The 24750-nt window shown below is 40.8% G+C and overlaps 1 protein-coding gene across 17 annotated transcripts in view; it reads right to left on the bottom strand.

Annotated features, from left to right (window-relative positions):
* Positions 1–24750, bottom strand: part of RBMS3 (RNA binding motif single stranded interacting protein 3) — an 811389-nt gene that overhangs the window by 10094 nt on the left and 776545 nt on the right. For 12 of the 17 annotated variants that reach the window (XM_069561193.1, XM_069561203.1, XM_069561200.1 and 9 more), the window contains 2 exons: positions 20139–20219; positions 17339–17466 (listed from right to left, as the gene is read on the bottom strand). In XM_069561193.1, the coding sequence (XP_069417294.1) occupies positions 17339–17466; positions 20139–20219 (209 nt within the window). Of the gene's footprint in view, positions 1–17334; positions 17467–20138; positions 20220–24750 lie in introns of those variants that run through there. The other 5 variants (XM_069561198.1, XM_069561204.1, XM_069561207.1 and 2 more) reach the window with 1 other exon arrangement.

The raw sequence follows: 24750 nt of genomic DNA, 5'->3' as shown, positions 1-24750 counted from the left end.
AGGTATGTGGATTTATCTCGACTTGCTGTCCTGTTCCATTGATCTATATTTATATTTTTGCACCACTACCATACTATATTGATGACTGTAGCTTTATAGTATAGTCTGAAGTCAGGGAGACGATTTCTTCTGGCTCTGTTTTTCTTCTTCAATATTTTCTTGGCTCTTTGGGTCTTTTGTGTCTTCATTCAAAATTTGCCTTTTGTTGTTGTTGTTGTTCTGTTTTTCTGAAAAAATGCCATAGGTATTGCATGGAATCTATAGGTTGTTTTGAGTAGTATAATCATTACAATATTGATTCTTCCAATCCAAGAATATAGTAAATATTTTCATCTGTGTCATCTTTGATTTCTTTCAGCAGCATCTTATGGTTTTATGAGAAGAGGTCATTTGCTTCATTAGGTAGGTTTATTCCTAGGTATTTTTTGATGTGGTGGTAAATGGGATTGTTTTCTTAATTTCTCTTTTTGAGCTTTCATTGTTGGTATATATGTATACAAGAGATTTTTGTGTGTTTATTTTGTAACCTGCAACTTTGCCAAATTCACTGATGAGTTCTAGAAGTTTTCTAATAACATCTTTAGGATCTTCTGTGTATCAGTCAGTTCAGTTCAGTCATTTAGTCATGTCTGACTCTTTGTAAGCCCATGGACTACAGCGTGGCAGGCCTCCCTGTCCATCACCAACTGCCAGAGTTTACCCAAACTCATGTCCATCGAGTTGGTGATGCCATCCAACAATCTCATCCTTTGTTGTCCCCTTCTCTTCCTGCCCTCAGTCTTTCCCCAGCATCAGAGCCTTTTCAAATGAGTCAGTTCTTCGCATCAGGTGGCCAAAGTATTGGAGTTTCAGCTTCAAGAGCAGTCCTTTCAATGAACACTCAGGACTGATCTCCTTTAGAACAGACTGGTTGGGTCTCCCTGCCATCCAAGGGACTCTCAAGAGTCTTCTCCAACATCATAGTTCAAAAGCATCAATTCTTCAGCGCTCAGCTTTCTTTATAGTCGAACTCTCACACCTATACATAACTACTGGAAAAACCATAGCCTTCACTAGTTGGACCTTTGTTGGCAAAGTAATGGCTCTGCTTTTTAACATCCTGTCTAGGTTGGTCATAACTTTCCCTCCAAGGGGCAAGTGTCTTTTAATTTCATGGCTGCAATCACCATCTGCAGTGATTTTGGACCCCCCAAAAATAAAGTCAGCCACTGTTTCCCCATCTATTTGCCATGAAGTGATGGGACCACATGCCATGATCTTAGTTTTCTGAATGTTGAGCTTTAAGCCAACTTTATCACTCTCCTCTTTCACTTTCATCAAGTGGCTCTTTCATTTTTCTTCACTTTCTGCCATAAGGATGGTGTCATCTGCATATCTGAGGTTATTGCTATTTCTCCCAGCAATCTTGATTCCAGCTTGTGCTTCTTCCAGCCCAGCATTTCTCATGATGTACTCTACATATAAGTTAAATAAGCAGGGTGACAATATACAGCCTTGACGTACTCCTTTTCCTATTTGGAACCAGCCTGTTGTTCCATGTCCTAACCGTTGCTTCCTGACCTGCATACAGATTTCTCCAGAGGCAGGTCAGGTGGTCTGGTGTTCCCGTCTCCTTCAGATACTTCGGATACTTCTTTCAGATCCTTTCAGGTGCGCTTTCTGTACTTCTGTGCATAGTGTCATGTCATCTGCAAACAGTGACAGTTTCACTTCTTTTCCAATCTGGATTCCTTTCATTTCCTTTTCTTCTCTGATAGCCATGACTACAGCTTCCAAAAGTGTGCTTAGTGAAGGTGGCGAGGGTGGCCATGCTTGTCTTCTCCTGCTCCTTGTCGTAGAGGAAACAGTGTGTCACCATTGAGAATGATGTTAGCTGTGGCTTTGTCATATATGGCCTTTATTATGTTGAGGTAGGTTCCCTCTACAGTCACTTTCTAGAGAGTTCTTTGTCATAAATGGGTGTTAACGTCTGCAAACTCTTTTTCTGGACCTATTGAGATGGCCATGCAGCTTTTATTCTTCAGTGTGTTAATGTGGTGGATCACACTGATTGATTTGAATATATTGAAGGATCTTTGCATCCCTGAGGTAAATCCCACTTGACCAGGGTGTATGATCCTTATACTGTGTTGTTGGATTTCGTTTGCTAGTATTTTCTTGAGGATTTTAATGTCTATGTTTAGCAGTGATATTGGCCTATAACTTTCTTTTTTGTGGTATCTTTATCTTGTTTTATTATCTGGGTGATGGTGGCCTCATAGAATGAGCTTAGGAGTGTTTCTTCCTCTGTGATTTCTTTGGAAGATTTTCAGATGGGTCAGGGTTAACTCTTCTGTGAATGTTTGATTGAACTTGCCTCTGAAGCTATCTGGTTCTGGATTTTTGTTTGTTGGGAATTTTTAAATCACTGTTTTAATTTCACTGCTTATGATTGGTCTGTTCCTTTTTCTGTTTCTTCCTGTTCAGTCCTGGAAGAATTTGTCCATTTACTCTATCTAGGTTGTCCATTTTATTGATGTATAGTTGTTTGTAGTAGTATGATCTCCAGTGATGGGTGGTGCTGTGTTCCACCCTTGTTGATTGATCGTCCTGAGGTGTCCCAGCAATGGAGCCTATGGGTTGCTGGGAGGCGCCAGGTCTTGATGAGAAAATGGTGACCTTCAGAAGGGATCATGCCAATGAGAACTACTGCTGCCAGTGTCTTTGCCCCACAGTGAGCCTTGGCTGCTCCCCACTTCTGCAGGAGACCCTTCAAGACCAGCAGGTAGGTCTGGTCTGGGCTCATTTGAGGCCACAGCTTAATTTGATAGGTCTTGGTGTACACAAGACCTTGTATGCAGCCTCCAAGAGTGGAGTTTCTGTTGCCCCCAGTCCTGTGGAATTGCCAGGATCAAACACCACTGGCTTTCAAAGCCAGGTTCTCTGGGGGCTTCTCCTCCTATTGCCAGATCCCCAGGCTGGGGAACCTGACATGGGGCTCAGAACTTTCACTATGGTGGGAAAACTTCTGTGGTATAATTGTTTTCCAGTTTGTGGGTCACTCACACCATAGGTATGGTATTTGGTTTTATCCTGACTGTGCCCCTACGTCCACCCTTTGGCAGCTTCTTCTTTGTCTTTGGAGGTAGAATATCATTTTCTGATAGGCTCCAGCATTGCTCAGACGATGGTTGCTCAGCAGGTAGTTGCGATTCTGGTGTTTTCATAAGAAAAAGTGAGCTCATGTCCTTCTGCTCTATCATCTTGTCTCCATCTCTTACTTTTTGTTTTCTAAATGTAGTCTGTGTGCATCACATCAAACAGTATGGTAATCTCTGGCACTTGGGTCCAAGCAGACTGGATTTTTTTTCAGTCTGCTCAGTGAGTTAATATGTGAGAGGGGAAGAGAGACTGTCTCTGCAGGAGCACAGTGAGAGACAGTCGTGCAGGATGAGAGATGCTGTGTGGGTAGAAGCATCTGTCAAGGCTTGGGGAGTATGGGAAACTGGCTTTGGTTGTTTCAAGGCACAATGAGGAAATGAATGATTTAAGACCCTCCTTGTTAACAGTTTCAAGGAGAAGGAAACAGCAAACCAATCCAGTATCCTTGCCTGCAAAATCCCATGGACAGAGGAGCCTGGTGGGCTGCAGTGTATGGAATAGCAAAGAGTCAGGCATGACTGAGTGACTAACACACATACACACACACACTTGTTAACAGTTTGATGATGTCTGGGTAAATGAAAATGACACCTTTATTTATCCAATCAACAATTCTTGACTGAGTGCTTACTATGTGAAAGGCAATATTCCTGATGCTAAGGAAAGAGCCATGAAAGAAGCAGATGCCTCCCCCACCTCTTGGAATTTCTCTCCCCCTAGGAGTAGACTCACGATCAATGGATCAATTAGCAGATCATCAAAAAGAAAAAGAGTCTCAAAGTAGAATATTTTAAAAAGATACATTCTCTGATAGAAAGTGGCTGGATAAATACCTAAGATTTGGCATCAGGGAAGATCTCTCATATAGGCCTGCATGTGAAAGACAATTATAAACTAATCCAGGAGAGTCTTAGAGGAAAAGCATTCTAGGTAGAGGAAACAGGAAGTTCAAAAATCTGGAGGTGGGAACCTGAAGCAGGAGTCATCTAATATCAGTCAGATTCCATCCTTCCTTTTCTCCAAACTCTCCAGAGGTTTTGTAGCTCTCTTAGAATAAAACTGAGAATACTTGATGTACACAAAGCTACATATCCAAGGCCCAAAGGTGTATGAAAGTTGGCCTGTTGGACTTTATCTCCTATAATTCATCCAGCTACATCACCATGCTCCAGCCTCAGTTTCCCTCGTTATAATGTAAACTCTTGAGGGCATGGGCATCTGGCATGATGAGCAATATTGGGGGTGAAACTGGGTCTAGGATGGAGGTGGGTAGGGAGACTCTCGCTAGAATTTCTCAGAGGGAGAGGTGTTCTCTCTGGATTGGGCAGAGACACCCCCCCCAACTCCTGTTGCATCACACAGTGATCATGAAAAATGGGGGCAGCTAAAGCTGATTTACTCAGCAGGGAGAAGAGGTTCTGGACAGTCACAAGAAACATGGGGGCGTTTGCCTGCTGACCATTTTTTTAGAGGTGGGACTGTATTTTCCCTATAGAGAAATCTGCTTTATGACAGTCTTGTTTTGAGAGTAAGCCACAAGCAGCATCCCTAATGGTACAGGCTGTAAGTTTCCCTGCATCCTTACTCCATCTTTCCTGGGTTGAGTGGAGAGCTTCCTTAAACTACCGTATCCAATTCACGTTATCTTGAATATTCTGAATCTCACAAATGGAGCTCATTTCCAGTTTCATTATGCTAATTAACATGGCACTGCTTTCATCAGGCAGCTCATTTCTAACAATCATTATGCTAATTGAGATATGGGTAGTTTAAAATACTTGTACAAACCTCTGGCCTTTCTCTGTTAAATGAAAGCTGACCTCCTGTGGGGTGTGAAATTCTGATTAGGGTGGCTGAGTGCCCCTGAAAAGCAGCTTAACCCATTGCACATACATTTCACACCGTAATGTCTAAAGATATTTTAAATTAAATTACAGGGGGGTCAAGATGGCGGAGGATTAGGAGGATATGGAGTTCAACTTTCCTCACAAATGCATAGAGTGTACATCTACAAATGGAAAGAAGTCTCACAGAGCGCCTGCTGAACACTAGCAGAAGACCTGAGACACTAAACAGGGTAAGGATGATCCCTGCAGAACTGGGTGGGAAACTGAAGGAGAGGAGAGGCTCCCACACCTGGGACGCCCTCTCACTGGTGGGGAGATCAGCTGGGACAGAGGGGAGCTTTGGGTCTTAGAGGAGAGTGCAGCAACCAGGCTGTGGCAGGCAGGACCGAGTGAGACTTGCTGAGATGGTCTGTGCCAGAGCCCTGCATACCCCGTACTTAGACATGTGTCTGCTGGTGCAGACGGGGGCTGGAACTGTGGGGTTTAGAAAGAGACCTGCGGAGGGAACAGCTGTGGGCTGCGGGGAGAGGGTCTGCGGGGATGAGACTGAGGAAGCCACGGCCAGGAATGCTCAGAGAGGAAGACTGCACAGCCATAGACGTGAAGCAGCGTTGTTGAAGCACAAACAGCAGGGGTACCTCTCTCCCCATGTGCTGCCCCTTGCCTCCCTAGGGCACCAGGAAGGGCTCCAGCTGGGCAGGCTCTGGGGCAGCTTTGGGACCAGAGGCCCTGTGGGTGGTGCACATGCAGAGGTGGGGCTAAAACCACAGATGAGCTGCAGGAACAGTGCAGTGAAGGAGAGCTGAAGTCTCTCTTCACAGCTGCATGGACCATGAATTTACACCCCTGCTGCCAACTGTGTGAATTCAGCTCCTGAGGAACAGCTGAGTAGACAGTGAGTGTCTCTGTAGCAGAGATGGGCCTAGCTTTTGCAGCTGTGGACTTTGCGGGCACATTGCACGTGGGAGTTGGGCCAGAGTCTGAGCTGCCTCCACACACCCCCGGCAGGTCCAGATCCATTATCATTGCAGTCCCGGGACCTGACTTTGATTGATCCACACTGGTGGCCTGGTGAAAAACAATGCCCCAGAGGGGCAAACTGCCTTCACACACATGGGTAATGTGGGGCTGAGTCGTGCCAACAACAGGGTAATCTGAGAGCTCACACAGGTGACCCAGAGATCACACCCACATGTGAACAGCTTCAATGGAGGAATGCTAAGTGCTTTCTTCCCAAGTGCTGCCTACCGTGTACTGAGGTCAGAAACACAGCTAATAAACAGATCGTGGGGCCCTCTACTCCAACCACTAGGGAGCAGACCCTGCCCCTGAGCACAGGGAAAGGGAAAGCAAGCAACCACAGACCAAAGGGAAAGCTCTGCTCAACATCCAGTACAGCCTCTGGACACCACATCAGTCAGCACACCCTGAGGAAAGAGGTAGCAGATACCCAAACCCAAAACGGCACTTGCACCAACAGATATTAAACCCACGAAGGCTATACAGGGAAGTTCCATCATAAAAATAGCCCTCCAAGACAGTCTGAGGATCTGGTATCAGAAGTTTAGAGCAAGAACCCCCGAGCATTTAGCTGTGAAGTTCAGCAGGGCTTGAATGAAGGAGCTCTGCTGGGCGGAGGGAAAGAGACGCTGTGCTCTTGGAGGAAGCACACAAGGTACCACATGCACTGGAATCCACACAGAGCATTACCTCCAGGAGCCTGGACTTGACAATCTTGGAGGGCCCCCTGGGAAGGTAGCTCACTGTGGGCGCAAGGACACCATAGCAGAGACCACAGGGAATGCTGATGGGCATGAACTCTCCCAGAGACCCCTGTGTCAGCCCAAAGACTTGGCCCCACCCAACAGCTTGCAAGCTCCAGAGCTGGAAAGCCTCAGCAAGGCAGGAACACAGCTCCACCCATCAGAAGACAGGCTGGACCTCAGGTTCAGCATGGTGCAGCAGAAGGATGTGCTCTCATCTTCTACTGCGAGAGCACCAAAATCTCAGCTAGCTGTTGAACAACCATTGACAGGAAGATGCTGGAACCCAGTAAAAAAGGATACCCCCTGTCCAAAGACAAAAAAGCATGACAGGAGGGGCACAATCACAATAAAATCAAATCCTATACCTGCCCAGTGGGTGACCCACAAGCTGGAGAACGATAATACCTAAGAAGTTCTCCCACGAGTGTGAAGGTCCTGAAGCCCACATCATACTTCCTAGCCTAGGGATCCGACCGAGGGACTGGGACTTTCCTGGAAATCTGACCTTGAAGCCAGCAGGACTTGATTATAGGACTTCCACAGGACTGAGGGAAACGGAGACTCCAGTGTTAGAGAACACAAGCAAAATCTTGTGCACACCAAGACCCAGAGGAGAGGAGCAATGGCCTCATAGCAGACTGAACCAGAACTACTTGCTAATGTTGGAGGGTCTCCTGTGGAGGCCTGGGTCCACAGGGGCTCCCCGCGGGGGTGAGGGCACTGGCAGCAGCAGTCTGGGAAGGTCCTCCCTCTTGGCATAAGCCCTCTTGGAGGTCACCATTAACCCTACCATAGAGACTACAGACCCTGGGCTTGGGCGGCCTCAGGCCAAACAACTACCAGGGAGGGAGCGCATCCCCACTCATCAGCAGATGATTGGATTAAAGCTTTACTGAGCAATGTCCTGCCCACCAGGGCAAGACCCAGTTTTTCCCACCACTAGTCCCTGCCATCAAAAAGCTTACACAAGCCTCTTAGCCTCCTCCATCAGAAGGCAGACAGAAGCAAGAGGATCCACAGTCCCAACAGCGACTAAAACAAAACCACATTACAGAAAGTTAATCAGCATGAAAAAGCAGACCATTATGTCCCAGAAGAAGGGACAAGATAAAACCCCAGAAAAACTAAATGAAGAGATAGTCAACCTTCCAGAAAAAGAATTCAGGATGATAATAGTGAAGGTGATCCAGGATCTTTGGAAAACAATGAAGAAAACGCAGAAATGTTTACTAAAGAACTAAAGAACAAAAAAGAGATGAATAATACACTGGAAGGAATCAATAGCCAAATAACCCAGCCAGTGGAACAGATAAATGACCCGGGGGACAGAACATTGGAAATCACTGATGCAGAATGGAATATAGGAAAAAGAGTGAAAAGAAATGAAGACAACCTAAAAGACCTCTGGGGCAACATTAAACGAACCAACATTCATATTCCAGGGGTCTCAGAAGGAGAGAGAGAGAGAAAAGGAACTGAGAAAATCTTTGAAGACATAATAGCTGAAAACTTCATTAACATGGGAAATGAAATAGTCAACCAAGTCCAGGAAGCATAGAAAGTCCCAAGCAGGATAAACCCAAGGAGGAACACACCGAGACATATAGTAATCAAACTGACAAAAATTAAAGATAAGAATAAAACACTAAAAGCAACAAGGGAAAAATGACAAATGACATACAAAGGAACTCCCATCATGCTATCAGCTGATCTCAACAAAAACTCTACAGGCCAGAAGGGAATGGCAGGATATAGTCAAAGTGATGAAAGGGAAGAACCAACAACCAAGAATACTCTACCCAGCAAGACTTTCATTCAGATTTGATGGAGAAATCAAAAGCTTTCCAGACAAGCAAAAGTTAAGAGGATTCAGCACCACCAAACCAGCTTTATAACAAATGCTAAAGGAACTTCTCTAGGCAGGAGACTCAAGACAAGGAAAAGACCTACAGAAAATAACCCCCCAAAAAGAAAATGGTAATAGGATGGTACATATCAATAATTACCTGAAATGTAAATGGCACCAACCAGAAGACATAGACTGGCTGGGAGGATGAAAATATGCGCATGCATGCAATTCCACTGACCATGTCACTCTGCTTGCCCCTCCAATTACATGTGATTATTCTATACTGTTAAATTAATCATGCTCCCATTACGGCTTGCAATTGTGATTATATTTCACTTTTTTATCTGGCTATTGATTTTAAAAACTGACAAACAGTATTTTACTATTGTGATTATGGAGCTATTACTCACTTAATACCATTGTATCATGATTAGTCAACAGAAAAATAATAGAACTCTATATCACCAAAAGTACCATTTAATAGAGAAACCTGTAATCACTTTTTAAATTCTAGATGCATATCAGAATTATCTTGGAATTAAAAAAAAAATGTTTCTAATGAGCAGCCATGTTTAAAAACAACCAAACTATTATGATGATCTTTTACTTTCGTCTGGTTTGTTTCACTTTCTCTATTTCGTATTCAGAGCTCCCATTTCATTTAGTTTATGTGTTCTAATTTCCCCATCTCTTCTTTTTTTTAATGTTCTTTCTCAAGCCTTTATTAAGTGTAGCAGAACTTTGTATACATATATAATAATATGTATAGTATATATATAGAGAGAACTTATTAATTTTGTCTAAATTTATGACATTTTGATTCTACTTGCTTGAATTAGTATGAACAGAATGCTAGATTTCTAATTTAAAAATAGATATGCAACAAACAGAGGTTTACTGTATAGCACAGGGAACTATAGTCAATATCTTGTAATAACCTATAATGGAAAATAAATAAATACTATGTTATGTGTATAACGGAATCACCTGCTGTGCACCTGAAACATTGTAAGTCAACTATATTTCAATAAAATAGATATATTAACAGAAAAATTTCCATAAAAGTTAAAAAAAAAAAAAAGCTGCCTAAAGTCTTACTGAGCTCACAGCCACCTCAAACACATCTCTTGACACTGCCCTGCCCACCAGAGGGATAAGACCCAGCTCAAGCCACCAGAGGGCAGGCACTAGTCATTCCCACCAGGATGACTATACAAGCCCCTGGACCAAGCTTACCCACCAGTGGATGGACCCCAGAAGGAAGAGGAACTACAATCCTGCAGTCTGTGGAAAGGAGACCACAAACACAAAAATTTAGACAAAAATCAGATGACAGAGAAATAAACTGCAGATGAAGGAAAAAGATAAATCCCCCCAAGCCCCAAAAGAACAATTAAATGAGGAGATAGACAATCTACCTAAAAAAGAATTCAGAATAACAACAGTAAAGATACAAAATCTCAAAATTATGGAGGCACAGACTGAGAAGATACAAGAAATTTTTAATAAAGAAAAGATTTAAAGAAGAAACAGAGATGAACAATACAATACCTAAAATGAAAACTACACCAGAAGGAATGAATAGAAGAATAACTGAGTCAGAACAAAAAAGTGAGCTGGAATACAGAGTGGAGATCATTGCCACAGAACAAAGAAAAAAGAATAGGAAGCAAGGAGGACAGTATCGGAGAGCTCTGGGACAACAAAATGCCCCAACATTTGCATTATAGGGGTTTGAGAAGAAGAAAAAAGAGAATGAACTCGAAAAAATATTTGAAGAGATTATAGCCGGAAACTTCTCTAACATGGGAAAGGAAACAGTCACCCATGTTCAGGAAGTGCAGAGAGTCCCATACAGGATAAACCCAAGGAGGACCGTGCCATGACACATGGTAATCAAACTAACAAAAAACACAGAGTTATTGAAAGCAACACGGGAAAGGCAGCAAATAACCTACAAGGGGACCTCCAGAAGGCTATCAGGTGATTTTCTGGCAGAAGCTCTGAAGGCCAGAAGGAAGTGGCATGATGAATGGGAAAAAACCCTACAACCGAGAATACTCTATCCAGCAAGGCTCTCATGCAGATTCGATGGAGAAATCAACAGCTTTACACACAAGTAAAAACTCAGAGAATTCACCACCAAATAAGTCTTAAATGCTAAAGGCACTTTTCTAGGTGGAAAAGGAAAGCCTACAACTAGAAACAAGAAAACTGTAAGTGAAAGACCCATGGATAAAGGGCAACATACAGGAAAGTTAAGGCTTCTCTGGTGGCTCAGATGATAAAGAGTTTGCCTGCAGTGTGGGAGACTCAGATTTGATTCCTAGGTCAGGAAGATCCCCTAGAGAAGGAAATGGCAGCCTACTCCAGTATCCTTGCCAGGAAAATTCCATGGATAGAGGAGTCTGGCAGGCTACAGTCCATGGGACTGCAAAGAGCTGGACACGACTGAGTGACTTCACTCACTCAACAGGAAAGTTAGGAAATCATCCACACACAAATATGTCAAAACCAGCAATGTGAAAAAGACACAAATGCAGGATATTGGAAATGTATTTGAAATTAAAAGAGAAACAAAACAGCCTAGTATATATAATAGACTGCTATATCAAAACGTCATGCGAATTGCAAACCAAAAAAACTACAACAGACATGCAAAAAAGAAAAAGCAACCCAAACACAACACTAACGATAGTCATCAAATCACAAAAGAATAAAAGAAGGGAAGAAAGAGGACGCACAAAAGTAAATCTGAAACCATTAAGAAAATGGCAATAGGAAAATGCACATTGATAATTACCTTAACTGTGGATAGATTAAATGCTCCAACCAAAAGAAGCAGACTGACTGGATGAACACAAAAATAAGAGCCACAGATGTGCTGTGTACATGACACCCACTCCAGACTAGGGACACATAGAGACTGAAAGCGAGAGGATGCAAGAAGGTATTCAATGCAAATGGAAGTCCAAAGAAAGCTGGAGTGGAAATACTCATAAGTATCACAAGAGATCACAATAAGTATATTGTAAGTATTATAAGAGTATTACAAGTATTATAAGAGTATTATAAGTATTATAAGTAAGTATAGTATTATAAGTATTATGAGAGTATAATAATAAGTGTTATAAATAAGTATAAGTATTATAAGTATTATGAGAGTATTGTAAGTGTTATAATTAAATATAAGTATTATGAAAGTATTATAAGAGCTAGGGAAGGCACTACATTATGTTTACGGGATCAATCCAAGAAGACGTAACGCTTGTAAATATATACGTATCCAACTTCAGAGTACCTCAATATATAAGGCAAATGCTAACAGCCATAAATGGGGAAATTGACAATAGCGCAATAATAGTGGGGGACTTTAACACCTTACTTACTTCAGTGCACAGATCATCCAGACAGAAAATCAATAAATAAACAAAAACCTTGAGTGACACATTAGACCAGATGGACTTAACTGATATTTATAGGGCATTCCCTCCAAAAGCAGCAGAATACAGCTCTCAACTCCACAGGAAACATTCTCCAGAATAGACTGCATATTGGGCTACAAATCAAGCCTCGATAAATTTAAGAAAATCAATCATATCAAGCATCTTCTCTTGCCAAAACACTATGATATTAGAAATCAATTATAGTTAAAAACTATAAAAAGCAGAAACACATGGAGACTAATCAATATGTTACCAGACAACCAAAGGGTCACTGAAGAAATCAAAGAGGAAATAATATATAAACACAAATGACAATGAAAACAAAGTTTTATCCAAAACCTATGGGACATAACAGAAGCATTTCTAAGAGGGAAGTTTATAGCAGTACAATCTTACCTCAAGAAAAAAGAAAAATCTGAAACAACCTAAACTTACACCTACAGCAACTAGAGAGAGAACAAACAAAATCCACAGTTAGCAGGAGGAAAGGAGTCATACAGATCAGAGGAGAAATAAATGAAACAATATTTGAAAAGATAAACAAAACTGATAAAATGTTAGACTCACCAAGGAAGAAACAAAGAGGGCTCAAATCAATAAAATTACAGTCGAAAAGGAAGAAGTTACAGTGAATGCCACAGAAATACAAAGGATAAGCAACTGCCATGAGCAACTATATGTCAATAAAATGGACAACCTGGAGGAAATGGGCAAATTCTTAGAAAGGTACAGTCTCCCTGTATGGAACCATGAAGAAACTGAAAATATGAACAGACCAATCATAAGTACTGAAATTGAAACTGTGATTATAAAACTCTCAAGAAACAAAAGTCCAGGACCAGATGACTTTACAAGCAAATTGTATCAAACATTTATAGAAATCTTAATGGCTATTCTGAAACTATTCCAAACAATTGCAGAGGAAGGAACACTCCCAAGCTCACTCTATGATTTCACCATCACCCTGATACCAAAACCAGATAATATCACCAAAAAAAGAGAATATTACAGGCCCATATCACTGATGAACATAGATGCAAAATCATAAACAAAATACTAGATAGCCTACTGAATCCAACAATATATTAAAAGGTCATAAACCAGGATCCAGTGGGATTTATCTTAGGGTTTCAAGGTTTCTTTGATATACGCAAATCAATCAACGAATTGAAGAATAAGAACCATACGATCACCTCTATAGATGCAGAAAAGATTTTGACAAAATTCAACACCGATTTATGATAAAAACTCTGCAGAAAGTGAGCATAGAGGAAACATACCTCAACATAGTGATGTCTATAGATGACAAACCTACTGCTAACATCATACTCAGAGGAAATGCTTTCAGTTTCTCAGCATTAAGATCAGTCACAAGAAAAGGATGTCCACTCTCATCACTTTCATTCCACAGATTTTGGAAGTTCTAGATATACTAGTTGGAGAATCAAAAGAAATAAAAGGAATCCGCATTAGAAAATAAGTAAAACAATCACTCTTTGCAGATAAGATGATACTAAACGCAGAAATTCCTAAAGATTTTATCAGGAAACTACTAGAGCTCATCAGTGATTTCGTTAAAGTAGAATACAAAATCAGTACACAGAAATCTGTTTCATTCCTATGCACTAATAAGGAAAGATCAGAAGGAGAAATTAAGGAAACACTTCCTTTCACCATCACATCAAAAATAATAAAATACCTAGGAATATATTTACCTAATGAAGCAAAAGACCTGTACTCCAAAACCTATTATCACTTTGATGAAAGATATTGAGGATGACATTAACAGATGAAGATATATATATATATATATATATATATATATATATATACACCATGTTCTTGAATTGGAAGAATCAATATTGTCAAAATCACTGTTTCCCAAGACAATCTTCAGATTCAGCACAATGCCTATCAAATCATCAATAGCGTTTTTATAGAACTAGAACAAAAAAACAATCTTAAAACTTGTATGGAGACATAAAAGGCCCCAAGTAGTCAAAGCCATCTTGAGAAAGAAAAAAGAAGCTAGAGGAATCAGGCGCCCTAACTTCAAACTATACTGCACAGCTACAGTGTGGTACTGGCACAAAAGCAGAAATGTTGATCAATGGAACAGGAGAGAAAGCTCAGAAGTAAACCCATGTACTTGTGATCAATTAATCTATGAGAAAGGAGGCAAGGCTTTACAATGGGTAAAAAACAGTCTCTTCAATAAATGATGCTGGGAAAGATGGACAGCTACATATAAAGAACAAAATTAGAACATTATTTAATACCATACACAAAAATAACTCAAAATGGATTAAAGACAGAGATGTAAGAGTGTATACTATAAAACCCTTAGCAGAAAGCATACGAAGAACACTCAGACATAAATTGCAGCAATATCTTTTTTGGTCCGTCTTCTAAAATAACAGATGTAAAAAGCAAATATAAATAAAGCAACTATATGCCAATAAAATGGACAACCTAGAAAAAATGGACAAATTCTTAGAAAGGTACAATCTTCCCATATTGAACCATGATGGTTTAATGGGACTTAATTAGACTCAAAACTCTTGCACAGCAAAGCAAACCATAAACAGAATAAAAAGACAATGCACAGAATGTGAGAAAATATTTGTAAATGATGTGGCCAAAAAGGGATTAATTTCTAAAGTATATAAATGGCTCATGCAGCTCAATATAAAAAAGAACAAAACAATCCAATCAAAAAATGTGCAGAAGACCTACATTGGTGTTTCTCCAAAGAAGACAGATGGATGGCCAAGAGGTGCATGAAAAGAGGCTCAACATTGTTCATTATTAGAGAAATGCAAATAAAAACTACAATGAATATCACCTTGCATCTGGCAGAATGGCCATCATCAAAAGTCTAGAAACAATAAATGCTGGAGAGGGTGTGAAGAAAACCCTCTTACACTCTTGGTGGGAATGTAAATTGATACAGCCACTGTGGAAAACAATATGGATATTTCTTTAAAAACACAACTACCATATGATCCAACAGTCCCAATCCTGGGCTTATATCCAGAGAAAAGCATGGTTCAAACATATACATGTGTCCCAGTGTTCACTGCAGCTCTGTTTACAACAGCTAAGACATGGGAGCAACATTAATGTCCATCTACAGATGAAGGGATAAGGAAGATGGATATATATACACAATGGAACATTACCCAGCTATTAAAAAGATGGGAAAAAACTATTTGCAGCAACATGCCAGAACTGGAGATTACCATACTAAGTGAGGCAAGTCAGAGTGAGAAAGACAAATGGCATATGATATAGTTTAGCACAATCTAAACAAATGATAAAAAAATGAACCTATTTATAAAACAGAAACAGACTCACAGGCTTAGTAAACTTATGGTTACCAAAGGGAAAATGGGGGCAGGGGGAGGGATAAATTGGGAGTTTGGTATGGACATACACATATACCTATTTAAAACAGATAATGAACAAGGACCTACTGTATAGGGAGATCTACTTAATATTCTGTGATAACCTAAATGGAAAAGAATTTGTGTAGAGATACATGTGTAAGTAAAACTGAATCACTTTGCTGTACACTTGAAACTAACACATTATCATTCAACTAGACTGCAATATAAAATAAAAACCTAATAAAAAGACCAAAATGCATTATTCGCTATAGGTATTTCCTGAAAGTTTTATGTACATATATAAATCAGTATATAATATTGATAGTAGTAGTAGCAGTAATGATAAAGTAATACCTTGTATTTGTAAGGTTAAGTCATATTCTAGCACCAGGGTCCTCAACCCCCAGGTCATGGACTAGTCCCAGCGCATGGTCTGTTAGGAACCGGTCCATACAGCAATAGGTGAGTGGCAAACGAAGCTTCATCTGTATTTATAGCCATTCCCCATTGCCCCAGAAGGGACCGTCTAGTTGCAGGAAGACAAGCTCAGAGTTCTCACTGATTTTGCATTATGGTGAGTTGTGTAAATATATGACAGTGTGATAAAAATAGAAATAAAGTACACAGTAAATGTAATGTACTTGAATCATCCCCAAACCACCGCCTCACCGCCCCTCCCCAGTCCATGAAAAATTGTCTTCCACAAAACCAGTCTCCAGTGCCAAAAAGATTGGGGACTGTTCCTCTAGCACATTTAATTTGCAGGGTCCACTTTAGAAGTGAAACCACATACGGAAGGTGCCATTAACATGATTAAATCTTTTAACAACAAACAAATCTCTAAATGTGAATTGAGAGGAAAGAAAACTTATGATCAAGAACTGAGCACCACTCATTTGCACCAGTTTTCTGCAAACAGGAAGAGTCTTTGGGAATTCTCTGTCCACCAGGGCTTTGACCACTACCTACAAAGTAGAACAGTTATCATGAGAGAACTTCTGTAGAGAGACGGAAGTTCTGTTAATTCCTTTGGTTTCCATCAAAACCACTCAAATTTTAATCTCCATGATACTCCACACAAAGCCAACTGTACTTGGCTTTCTAAGTGACTTAAGGCTTGTCAGCAGGAATTCTGTCTCCCTGATTGCTGCTTTGCCATTTAATTCCTGAATCTCTACTCCATATGGTTTTATATTTCTCCATACTCATTTTCGTAAACTGTTTCACGGGGTCAGCTTGAAGCACTCTTGCCAGGGGCATGCTGCTGTCTTCATTTAAGAATGACACCAAGACCACAGTGCAGGCGCACTGTGTTTCAAGTGGGAACACTGAAGTTTTTCCAAAAGTATTGTAAAGTAAAATAAAGTAAAAGAAATAAAAAATGAAGAATTCAAAATACTAAAAAAAACAAAAACAAAAGTATGTAAGATAAAATTTTTTTTTGTAAAAATGGCTATAATGCCCCTCCCTTTTGGTAGTGAATTCCTACATTATCTTTGGGGTTGGCCACATGATTTGGTTTGGCCTATGGGACTGAAAACATGCTGGTTGTCTGGGCGCCCTCTCTTGCTGTTCTCTGAATTTGGAGACTTCCAGGCTCAGCGTCACCTGGCTCCATAGTATCCATCCCACAGCCATCAGACGACCGAGGCTCAGAAGCAGAACTGTGAAGATGCCCAGCTGCTGGGCCCAGAGGCTCACACAAGCCCAGTCAAGAGCAGAAGAAGCATTTGCCTGAGGTTCACCCAAATGCCAACCTGCAGAATCATGAACTAAATGAATGTTTGTCACTGAGTTTGGCATGGGTTCTACCGCAGCTAAAGCTAGCAGATGCCACATGAGAGGAGGAAGTCCAGGCGGCACATCTGGAGGGACAGAGTTCAGCATGGCCAGGACTCACTTGGACTGTTGGTAGGAATACGCAGATGCATGCTCGCTGGCTGTGTCCACTGCTATCTGCTGCTGCTGACCGCTCGTGTCCTGGGACGAAGGTGCCACTGTCTGGGGAGAGGTCTCAGCCACAACACCCTGTGGAGGCAATGAGGACATAGAACCTTACTGACTTGAGCAGAAGGGCTTCTTGCAGACGGACTGTGGGGCATTTCCCTGTGCTCTCTGCCACTGGGCTTGCGTAGAGTTGCACTCGGCTACATAAAGCCACAGTAAACACTAGGAGTAAAACCACAGAACTCATTTGAGGAATTTACCTCCATGTGTGACCAAGAAGACTTGCCATCAGAAGACCCTGTAGCAGTCAAATGATCAAGAAATCATTGTGCCTGCAGTTAGAACTTTTAAGCTGCAGTTGCCTATAGCCACACTAAATAATAATTCCTTAATTTAAAAAGAGCATGCAGAATTCCTGTAAAAACTTCTACATTTGAGCATTTTCCTGGGAATAAATTTCTCTACCCTGTCTCTCCGATCCAGCAAAACAATGGACCTTACTATATTAATAAAAATCTATATCCAGGTTTGGAATTCTTCTAAAAGGACATTGTCAATTTCCCTTAAGGAATTTGATGTGTTTCATTTACTTTTGTTTTCCTCGACATGAACTGGGATTCATTTAGAGGTTTCAGAAAAAGAAACATCCTTAATTTTGACTTGCTTCTTCCTTTAGCCTTTCGGTGGCTTCCGTTTCTCACAGATGCCAACAAGAATGGATTTCTTGAGTTGGTCCTCACTCAGAAGTTACGTTTGGTTCTGAGAAAGGTTTGGTAGTTAGTCAGCCTAGGGAGGGAATCCATATGAATACATTCTTCTGGTTGTACTTATAGCCTTGGACTTCTGCAGAGATACAAGCTTTTGATCAATGTTCTGTCCTTAACAGAAGCTCCCTGACATTGCTTCTCAAAATGTGAAAATTCTCCCTATATGAATTCAACATTTTTTCACCCCTAAAATACTATTTGGTATTATACAGTTTTTGGAGTTTCCTACCTGCACTGACTTGTATGAATACTGGTGAATTTTCAATGAGTGTTTTTACATAGAAAATGAATCAGTGCCTTCCTTTATAAGCACAACTCAAGGCAATACATCAGGGTATATTTATATAATTCTTATGGATAGTCTTCTTTTTAAATCTCAGATTTATTGATATAATTAGACTGTTCCCAATAAGCAATACTCTCAAGTGTGTCTCCTTGTTTTAGAGTCTTCAGAAACCTCAAACTCTGTAGATAAGCACACACATTTGGTGTACAGATAGAGAGATGCAGATATGCGGCCAGACATTGATGCTTAAAGCCACCTATGATGTCTAGATTTATTATTTTTTCTCATGGCCTAGATTTTGATAGCTAAATCTAGCAAAGAACATATATTTTAATCACATACTCTCTAAAATCTGAAAAGCTAATTAAAACCTCTTTAATAGTGAACCATTCTCGAGGGCCTATAGGTCTGGAACACATAAAAGATTAACACGTTGTTCCTCCTTGGTTTCCTAAATGACGTGGTACTGTCCTCTTAGACGTCTGTGCTTCCCAAATCCTGGTACTAGCAAACATCGGTAACACACCGACAAGCAAACATACATTTTGAAAAGATCCAGTTTGGTCTCTGAAAATTTCACCTAATCTGTGTGGCTCCAGGGGTTGGAGGAGTCATGCTGGTCCCCCACACTGAGTGGCACCAACGTGAGGAGCAGCAAGAGCTGGACAACAGAGGAGTCCCAGCTGCTGGAAGACATCCACTGCGGCCATACCAGCAAACGCGCATCAGAAGGTGAAGGAGGGCTGGGAGCAGGGAGACGTCTATACCGCTGAGTTCTCACCACTGTCCACACAGCTCTATGCCTCTCCTATCCTATCTTTCTGTCTCTGTCCAGTAAAACAATGTATAGAGGAAATGGATTCAGCCCAGTGGAAAGAGAGGAGAGGAGAAAGCTTCCAGCAAGGCCAACATGACTTTCTCACTCATGGTCTGCACCAAGCAGAGTGGTACAAGTTCTCCTCCACCGTCTGTAGGAGGTCATAGTCCCATCAGGGTTCACTGGTGAGAGCAGTGGTCCTTCATCTTCAGTACACAAAAGAATCACCTGGCATCCTTTAAAAATTCTCAGGTTCAGTCCACACCCTGGACCACATCAGACTCTTTGGCAATAGGACTGAGGCGTCACTATTTTTTAAAACAATCTTAAATAATTTCAACATGCAGAAAATTTTGAGAACCAGTACTCTAATCCAGTCCCTCTTAATTTTTAATGTGCACCTTGATCCTTAAGGGCTCTTGTGAAAATGCAAATTCTAATTCAGTAGATCCGGGTAGAGTCTGAAAGTTTGTGTTTCTAACAGGCTCTCAGGTGGTGCTGCTCATGTTGATTTAGGGAGCACCCTTGGAGTAACAGGGCATCAGAGAACTGGCTTATTCAAAAGGCTTCAAATGTTTCCCTTCCTCTTTCTGATTGTTGCTCACATTTGATGGAGTAGTTATTTCACCTTTGGTCTTTTCTCTAAGCATAGAAATAGCATTCCTCTGAGACCTGGATACCAAATTTGCTTGTGTTCTGTGCAAAGCAAGGCAAAGGCATATTCAAGTAAAGTCCATACTTTCACAGAGTGAGCTTGCAACTGCCAACTTTCAAGTAGCACAAAAATCACAACTAAGGATTTGGGGAGTTTACAGTGGACCCTAGTGCATGAGGCTGAGATTTATCTGTCCTAACCTCTTTCTGTAAGAAGAGACGGACTTACTTCAATGGAAACAGCTGTCGGAGGCACAGGCGTGTACTGGGGGATGTAGGTCCCTTGCATAGGAGCCGCGGCAGTCATGTACTGGAGAAAATCAAAGAGAGAGGCAGATGAACTTGGGCATGTGGCCGGTGAGAACAGTGATAGCACATAAGATTTTTCCATGCGTGGCCCCCGCCAATGCGTGAATAAACTTAAAGTCTATTTTAACCGAAAATAATGCAGTTTCTAGCAGTATAGAATAGCCATCTCTTATTGATTCAGAACCAACAGAAGCCCACCTCTCTGACATCAGTACAAGTCCATTCTTCCCACCCCCTCATGTTGTCCTGAACATTCTGCATTAGCTCCCAAACATCTCACTTTCACATCCAAAACACAAATGCCTGCCAGGTGGGCAGGGATGACCTCTGTTTTTTTTCTCCCTTTTACTGCTAGCACATAGTAGGCTCTCAACAGATTATTTGTTGAATGAATAAATCCTATTATGAAAAATAATTCTAACTAAAATAAAATAGAGGGATAATGTTAAGAAATACTTATCTACCAACAATCACAATTGGCAAATGTTATCAATTCTTTTGTTATTTGATAGCTTTTTATATATATAAATAAAGGAAATAGTGTTCCAGATCATGTTGAAATTGCCTTTTTCTCCTCCCCCCACTCAATGTCACTGATAGTATTTCCTTTTCCACTCCTTTAATTCTCCAAATTTTCTTCATCTAAATGAACGATACAATAGTTCAATCATTTTTCACTAAGTTGTAGGATTCAGTTAAATATGTGTTGGGGATAACATGTATTTTGGCAACAAAAAAATTGACACAGAAAAATTATGTGCCCACCTCTGTAAGTACAAAGCATGGCCCATATTCCTGTTTCTAATATACATAGCCTCTGACAAGTTGAGGTTCTACTCTTTTGAGGATGGAATCTTCCATGGAATCAACTATATTTCTGAGTTTCTAAAGTTGATCATCACAAAATTTCAGAACCAGAATCATCTAATGAAAACAAGGCTTCTCAAAACACAGTTTCATTGAAACAATTCTTATGGAAACGAAAAGCCCATGATTCTTTATTCTTCTAAAGTCACTACGTTCACATATGAAGGGCATCCATAAATATGCAAAATCTAAATTACAATGTTCTGCATTGATAGGTACTTTCAGTATCCAAGAGGCATGATAATTCTGAATTCAGGGAAATAATCTGAATGGAGATTGGCTCATCAGATATTGTTTACTATTCATGGAGAAACAGAGCAACTCCCGACAAATGCTTCTCCGTCCTAAACTAGCACTGTCCTACTAATTCTGTTTGCTGAAAATAGAGACACCCTTAGTGAAGCAACCCTAAATCAAACAAGCCAAACTGCTGCCCGTAAATCCATGTGTTACTGCTGATAACAACTGCGTGCAATTCCTAGCAGTACAGAAACAACCTTGTAATGTGGACCAAGGACAACTGTTTGCAAGGCTTGGGGATATTACTAATTTAGCTTCATAGCTGAAAATTATCAGAGATTTCTGCACCCCATTCTCTGTGCTCTCACAGAGTTCATCACACTTCTATTAAAATTGTCCAGGCTCTCATTTTCCTAAAGGCATGGGCCAAGTGTTACGCATGCTTGCATCTTCCAACACCCTACGCTGTGCCTGGTACTTAGTAGAGTAACTGTTCAGTGGCTGAATAAAAAGGCTATGAGAAGAAAGTCCTCTATTTCCAGTTACACATCTTGTATGCCTCTTAGCCATTGATCATTCTGAATTCTGTATAGAGACTTCCCCACCCATATAAAGTGTTCATATAACTTTTAAACGAATACATTAGCCCACTCTGCTCATCACTGTCCCTGTGTGCTTAAGCAGACAGTTACTCAGGGATCCAACTGCTGTCAATTTTTCAACAAAATACAGACCTCTGGAGTTGCATTTCAGCAAATATTATTTCATATCTAGCACCCATGGCAAGTGTCTGCTTTGCCAACAAAACTGTCCCAGAAAGTGTTGGAGCTAACAGTCCCTTGGCTATTTCAGATGGGTGGTTTGCTTATGACCTACAGGTTTTAGGCATCTCTTAATTTACTATTACCTACACTTTTTTTTTTTTTTTAGAATGTTAGCTCAGCTGGGGGGAAAAAGCTTTCTGTATTTCAGTGCATTTGAGCAATTCTGCATAATGTAGCCTCTTGGATATGACTGTGTGTGTGCTCAGTTGTATCCGACTCTTTGCAACCCCATGAACTGTAGCCCACTAGGCTCCTCTGTCCATGGGATTTTCCCAGCAAGAATACTGGAGGCGCGGGTTGCCATTTCCTTCTCCGGGGGATCTTCCCAACCCAGGGACTGAGCCCATGTCTTTGCATCTCCTGCACTGGCAGGTGGATTCTTTTCCACTAGTGCCATCTGGAAAGCTCTCTTTACTATAGAAACAGAACTTTAAAACTCTGAGAAATCAGGTTTCATAGAAACCTGCTGAAAGGAGACTTTAAATCAGTCTCTAAAACTTTTTAGCACCTATTGATTTTGCTTAAAACTAGTACTTTGACCCTGTATGCAAGACAGGGAAAGAGACACAGATGTGTATAACGGACTTTTGGACTCAGAGGGAGAGGGAGAGGGTGGGATGATTTGGGAGAATGACATTCTAACATGTATACTATCATGTGAATTGAATCGCCAGTCTATGTCTGACGCAGGATGCAGCATGCTTGGGGCTGGTGCATGGGTATGACCCAGAAAGATGTTTTGGGGAGGGAGGTGGGAGGGGGGTTCATGTTTGGGAATGCATGTAAGAATTAAAGATTTTAAGATTTAAAAAATTAAAAAAAAAAGAATATACTTTGGAAAAAGTTTAATTAGCTATCAAAAATCCTAGTAGATGTGTAGAAAGTGGGAATATATTTTTACCGATAGAGTTAATATTCTTTGTGGCTCATGTTCTATGCTTTGGTCATGGTTTTCCAAGAGGTACAACACAAATGATACTCCCTCACTGATCTTGGTATTTTTTATGCCAGAGGTAGTAATTCCAAACTTTGCAATTGTCATCAGTGACTGTGGGTGTCCTTTTTATAAGAAGGCAGTGTCACTGGATACTGCCTGACCCACCCCTGCTCCAGTGTCCACATCACTAAGAAGGACTTTCTGTGAATTAGACATAGGGACATGGGCTGGGGCCACACAGAGCGCTATTCATGACTTCACATGAGAATCCGCCTCACTTTCAGACCTCTTGTGCCAAACTAGGGTTCTCAAGCAGTGTAGCTGGTGGAAAGCATCTTGTGCGATTCTTTTCTATAAGCTTCTTGAAATCATGCAGCTTTGTTCTGTTCAGTGGAAGGAATCAGTAAAGCTTCACACCTTCCATGGCATTTGATGAAGTTATGAAAGTAGCCAGCACTGAAGTGCTTACAGTTTAAATTCTCGGTCATCTTCTCTTCAGAACAACACCAAGTTAGGCAGGATGGCTCACCCGTTTTACATATTGGCAAGCTGGGGTACACTGCGAATGCACGCCAGTTCTGTTCATGTAGGATCGAGTCCACTTTTCAGCCAACTTCATGACTTTTGAAATAAAATCCTAAGAGTTTCCATGATCGTGACTGTTGTGTGTTTACTTTCATCACTCAGTCGTGTCCGACTCTTTGCGACCCCATGGACTGTAGCCCACTGGGCTCCTCTGTCCATGGGAACTCTCCAGGCAAGAATACTGGAGTGGGTCGCCATGCGCTCCTCCAGGGGATCTTCCCCACCCAGGGATCGGACCCAGGTCTCATGCACCGCATGCGGATTCTCTACCACCTGAGCCACCAGGGGACCCATGACCATGTGTAATATGCCAACTTAAAAAAATAACTTTAATAATTGGAGTCCCAATTAAGAAATATAGAATATAATAATGCCTTGGTTAACATTTTATTGTCATTTCATTTCCATAGATTTTAATTTTCACTTTAAACTCTGAATACCTAATTTTCTTCTAGAAGAGCTACTATCCCTTCTGCTTATTTTATAATTTAACTTTATGCTGCTCTTCTGAACAGAACTTATAGAGACTTTTTAGTATGAATGCAATCAGCTCAGTTCAACGTGTCGTGTATTTTTTTTTTTATTTAAAAGAGAAATCTTTCTGGTTGCTCTCTCTTTTTTTTTTTTTTGTGGCATCACAGAAAATCTAACAGAGCTGGAGAATGTTGTTTTAAAATTAGGGACAGGCTTATTTTAAATAAGTCAAAGCTATGGAGTTTTATACTCTGTAAGATTATTGTTATCTCTCAACAAACTTTTGCAGTAAAACTTTGCTGTGGTAGACATATATTTTCTAGGGTAAAGCTTCAAGATGCGACAGACTGGTAAAATTAGGCACAGGAGCTTATAGGAAATGGCTACAGCCATGTGCAAGATCAACTCTCAGCTTTAGGTAACTGGTGGAAATACCTCTAAACTTCCTCTGCAAGCATTCAGTTTGGTTTCCTTAAGAGCAAAGATAAACTACAGTCATAATTGATAATGCAGGCTGCACAAATATGGTTTAGATCTCAGTGCCTAAGACTGCTTTCTTTTTATCCAGCTAATAAATGACAAAAACCTAAGAAGGACCTGTGATA

This window comes from Ovis canadensis, chromosome 19 (genome assembly GCF_042477335.2).
Source record: "Ovis canadensis isolate MfBH-ARS-UI-01 breed Bighorn chromosome 19, ARS-UI_OviCan_v2, whole genome shotgun sequence".
Classification (NCBI taxonomy): Eukaryota; Metazoa; Chordata; class Mammalia; order Artiodactyla; family Bovidae; genus Ovis; species Ovis canadensis.
This window is presented reverse-complemented; position numbering and strand designations above follow the sequence as displayed.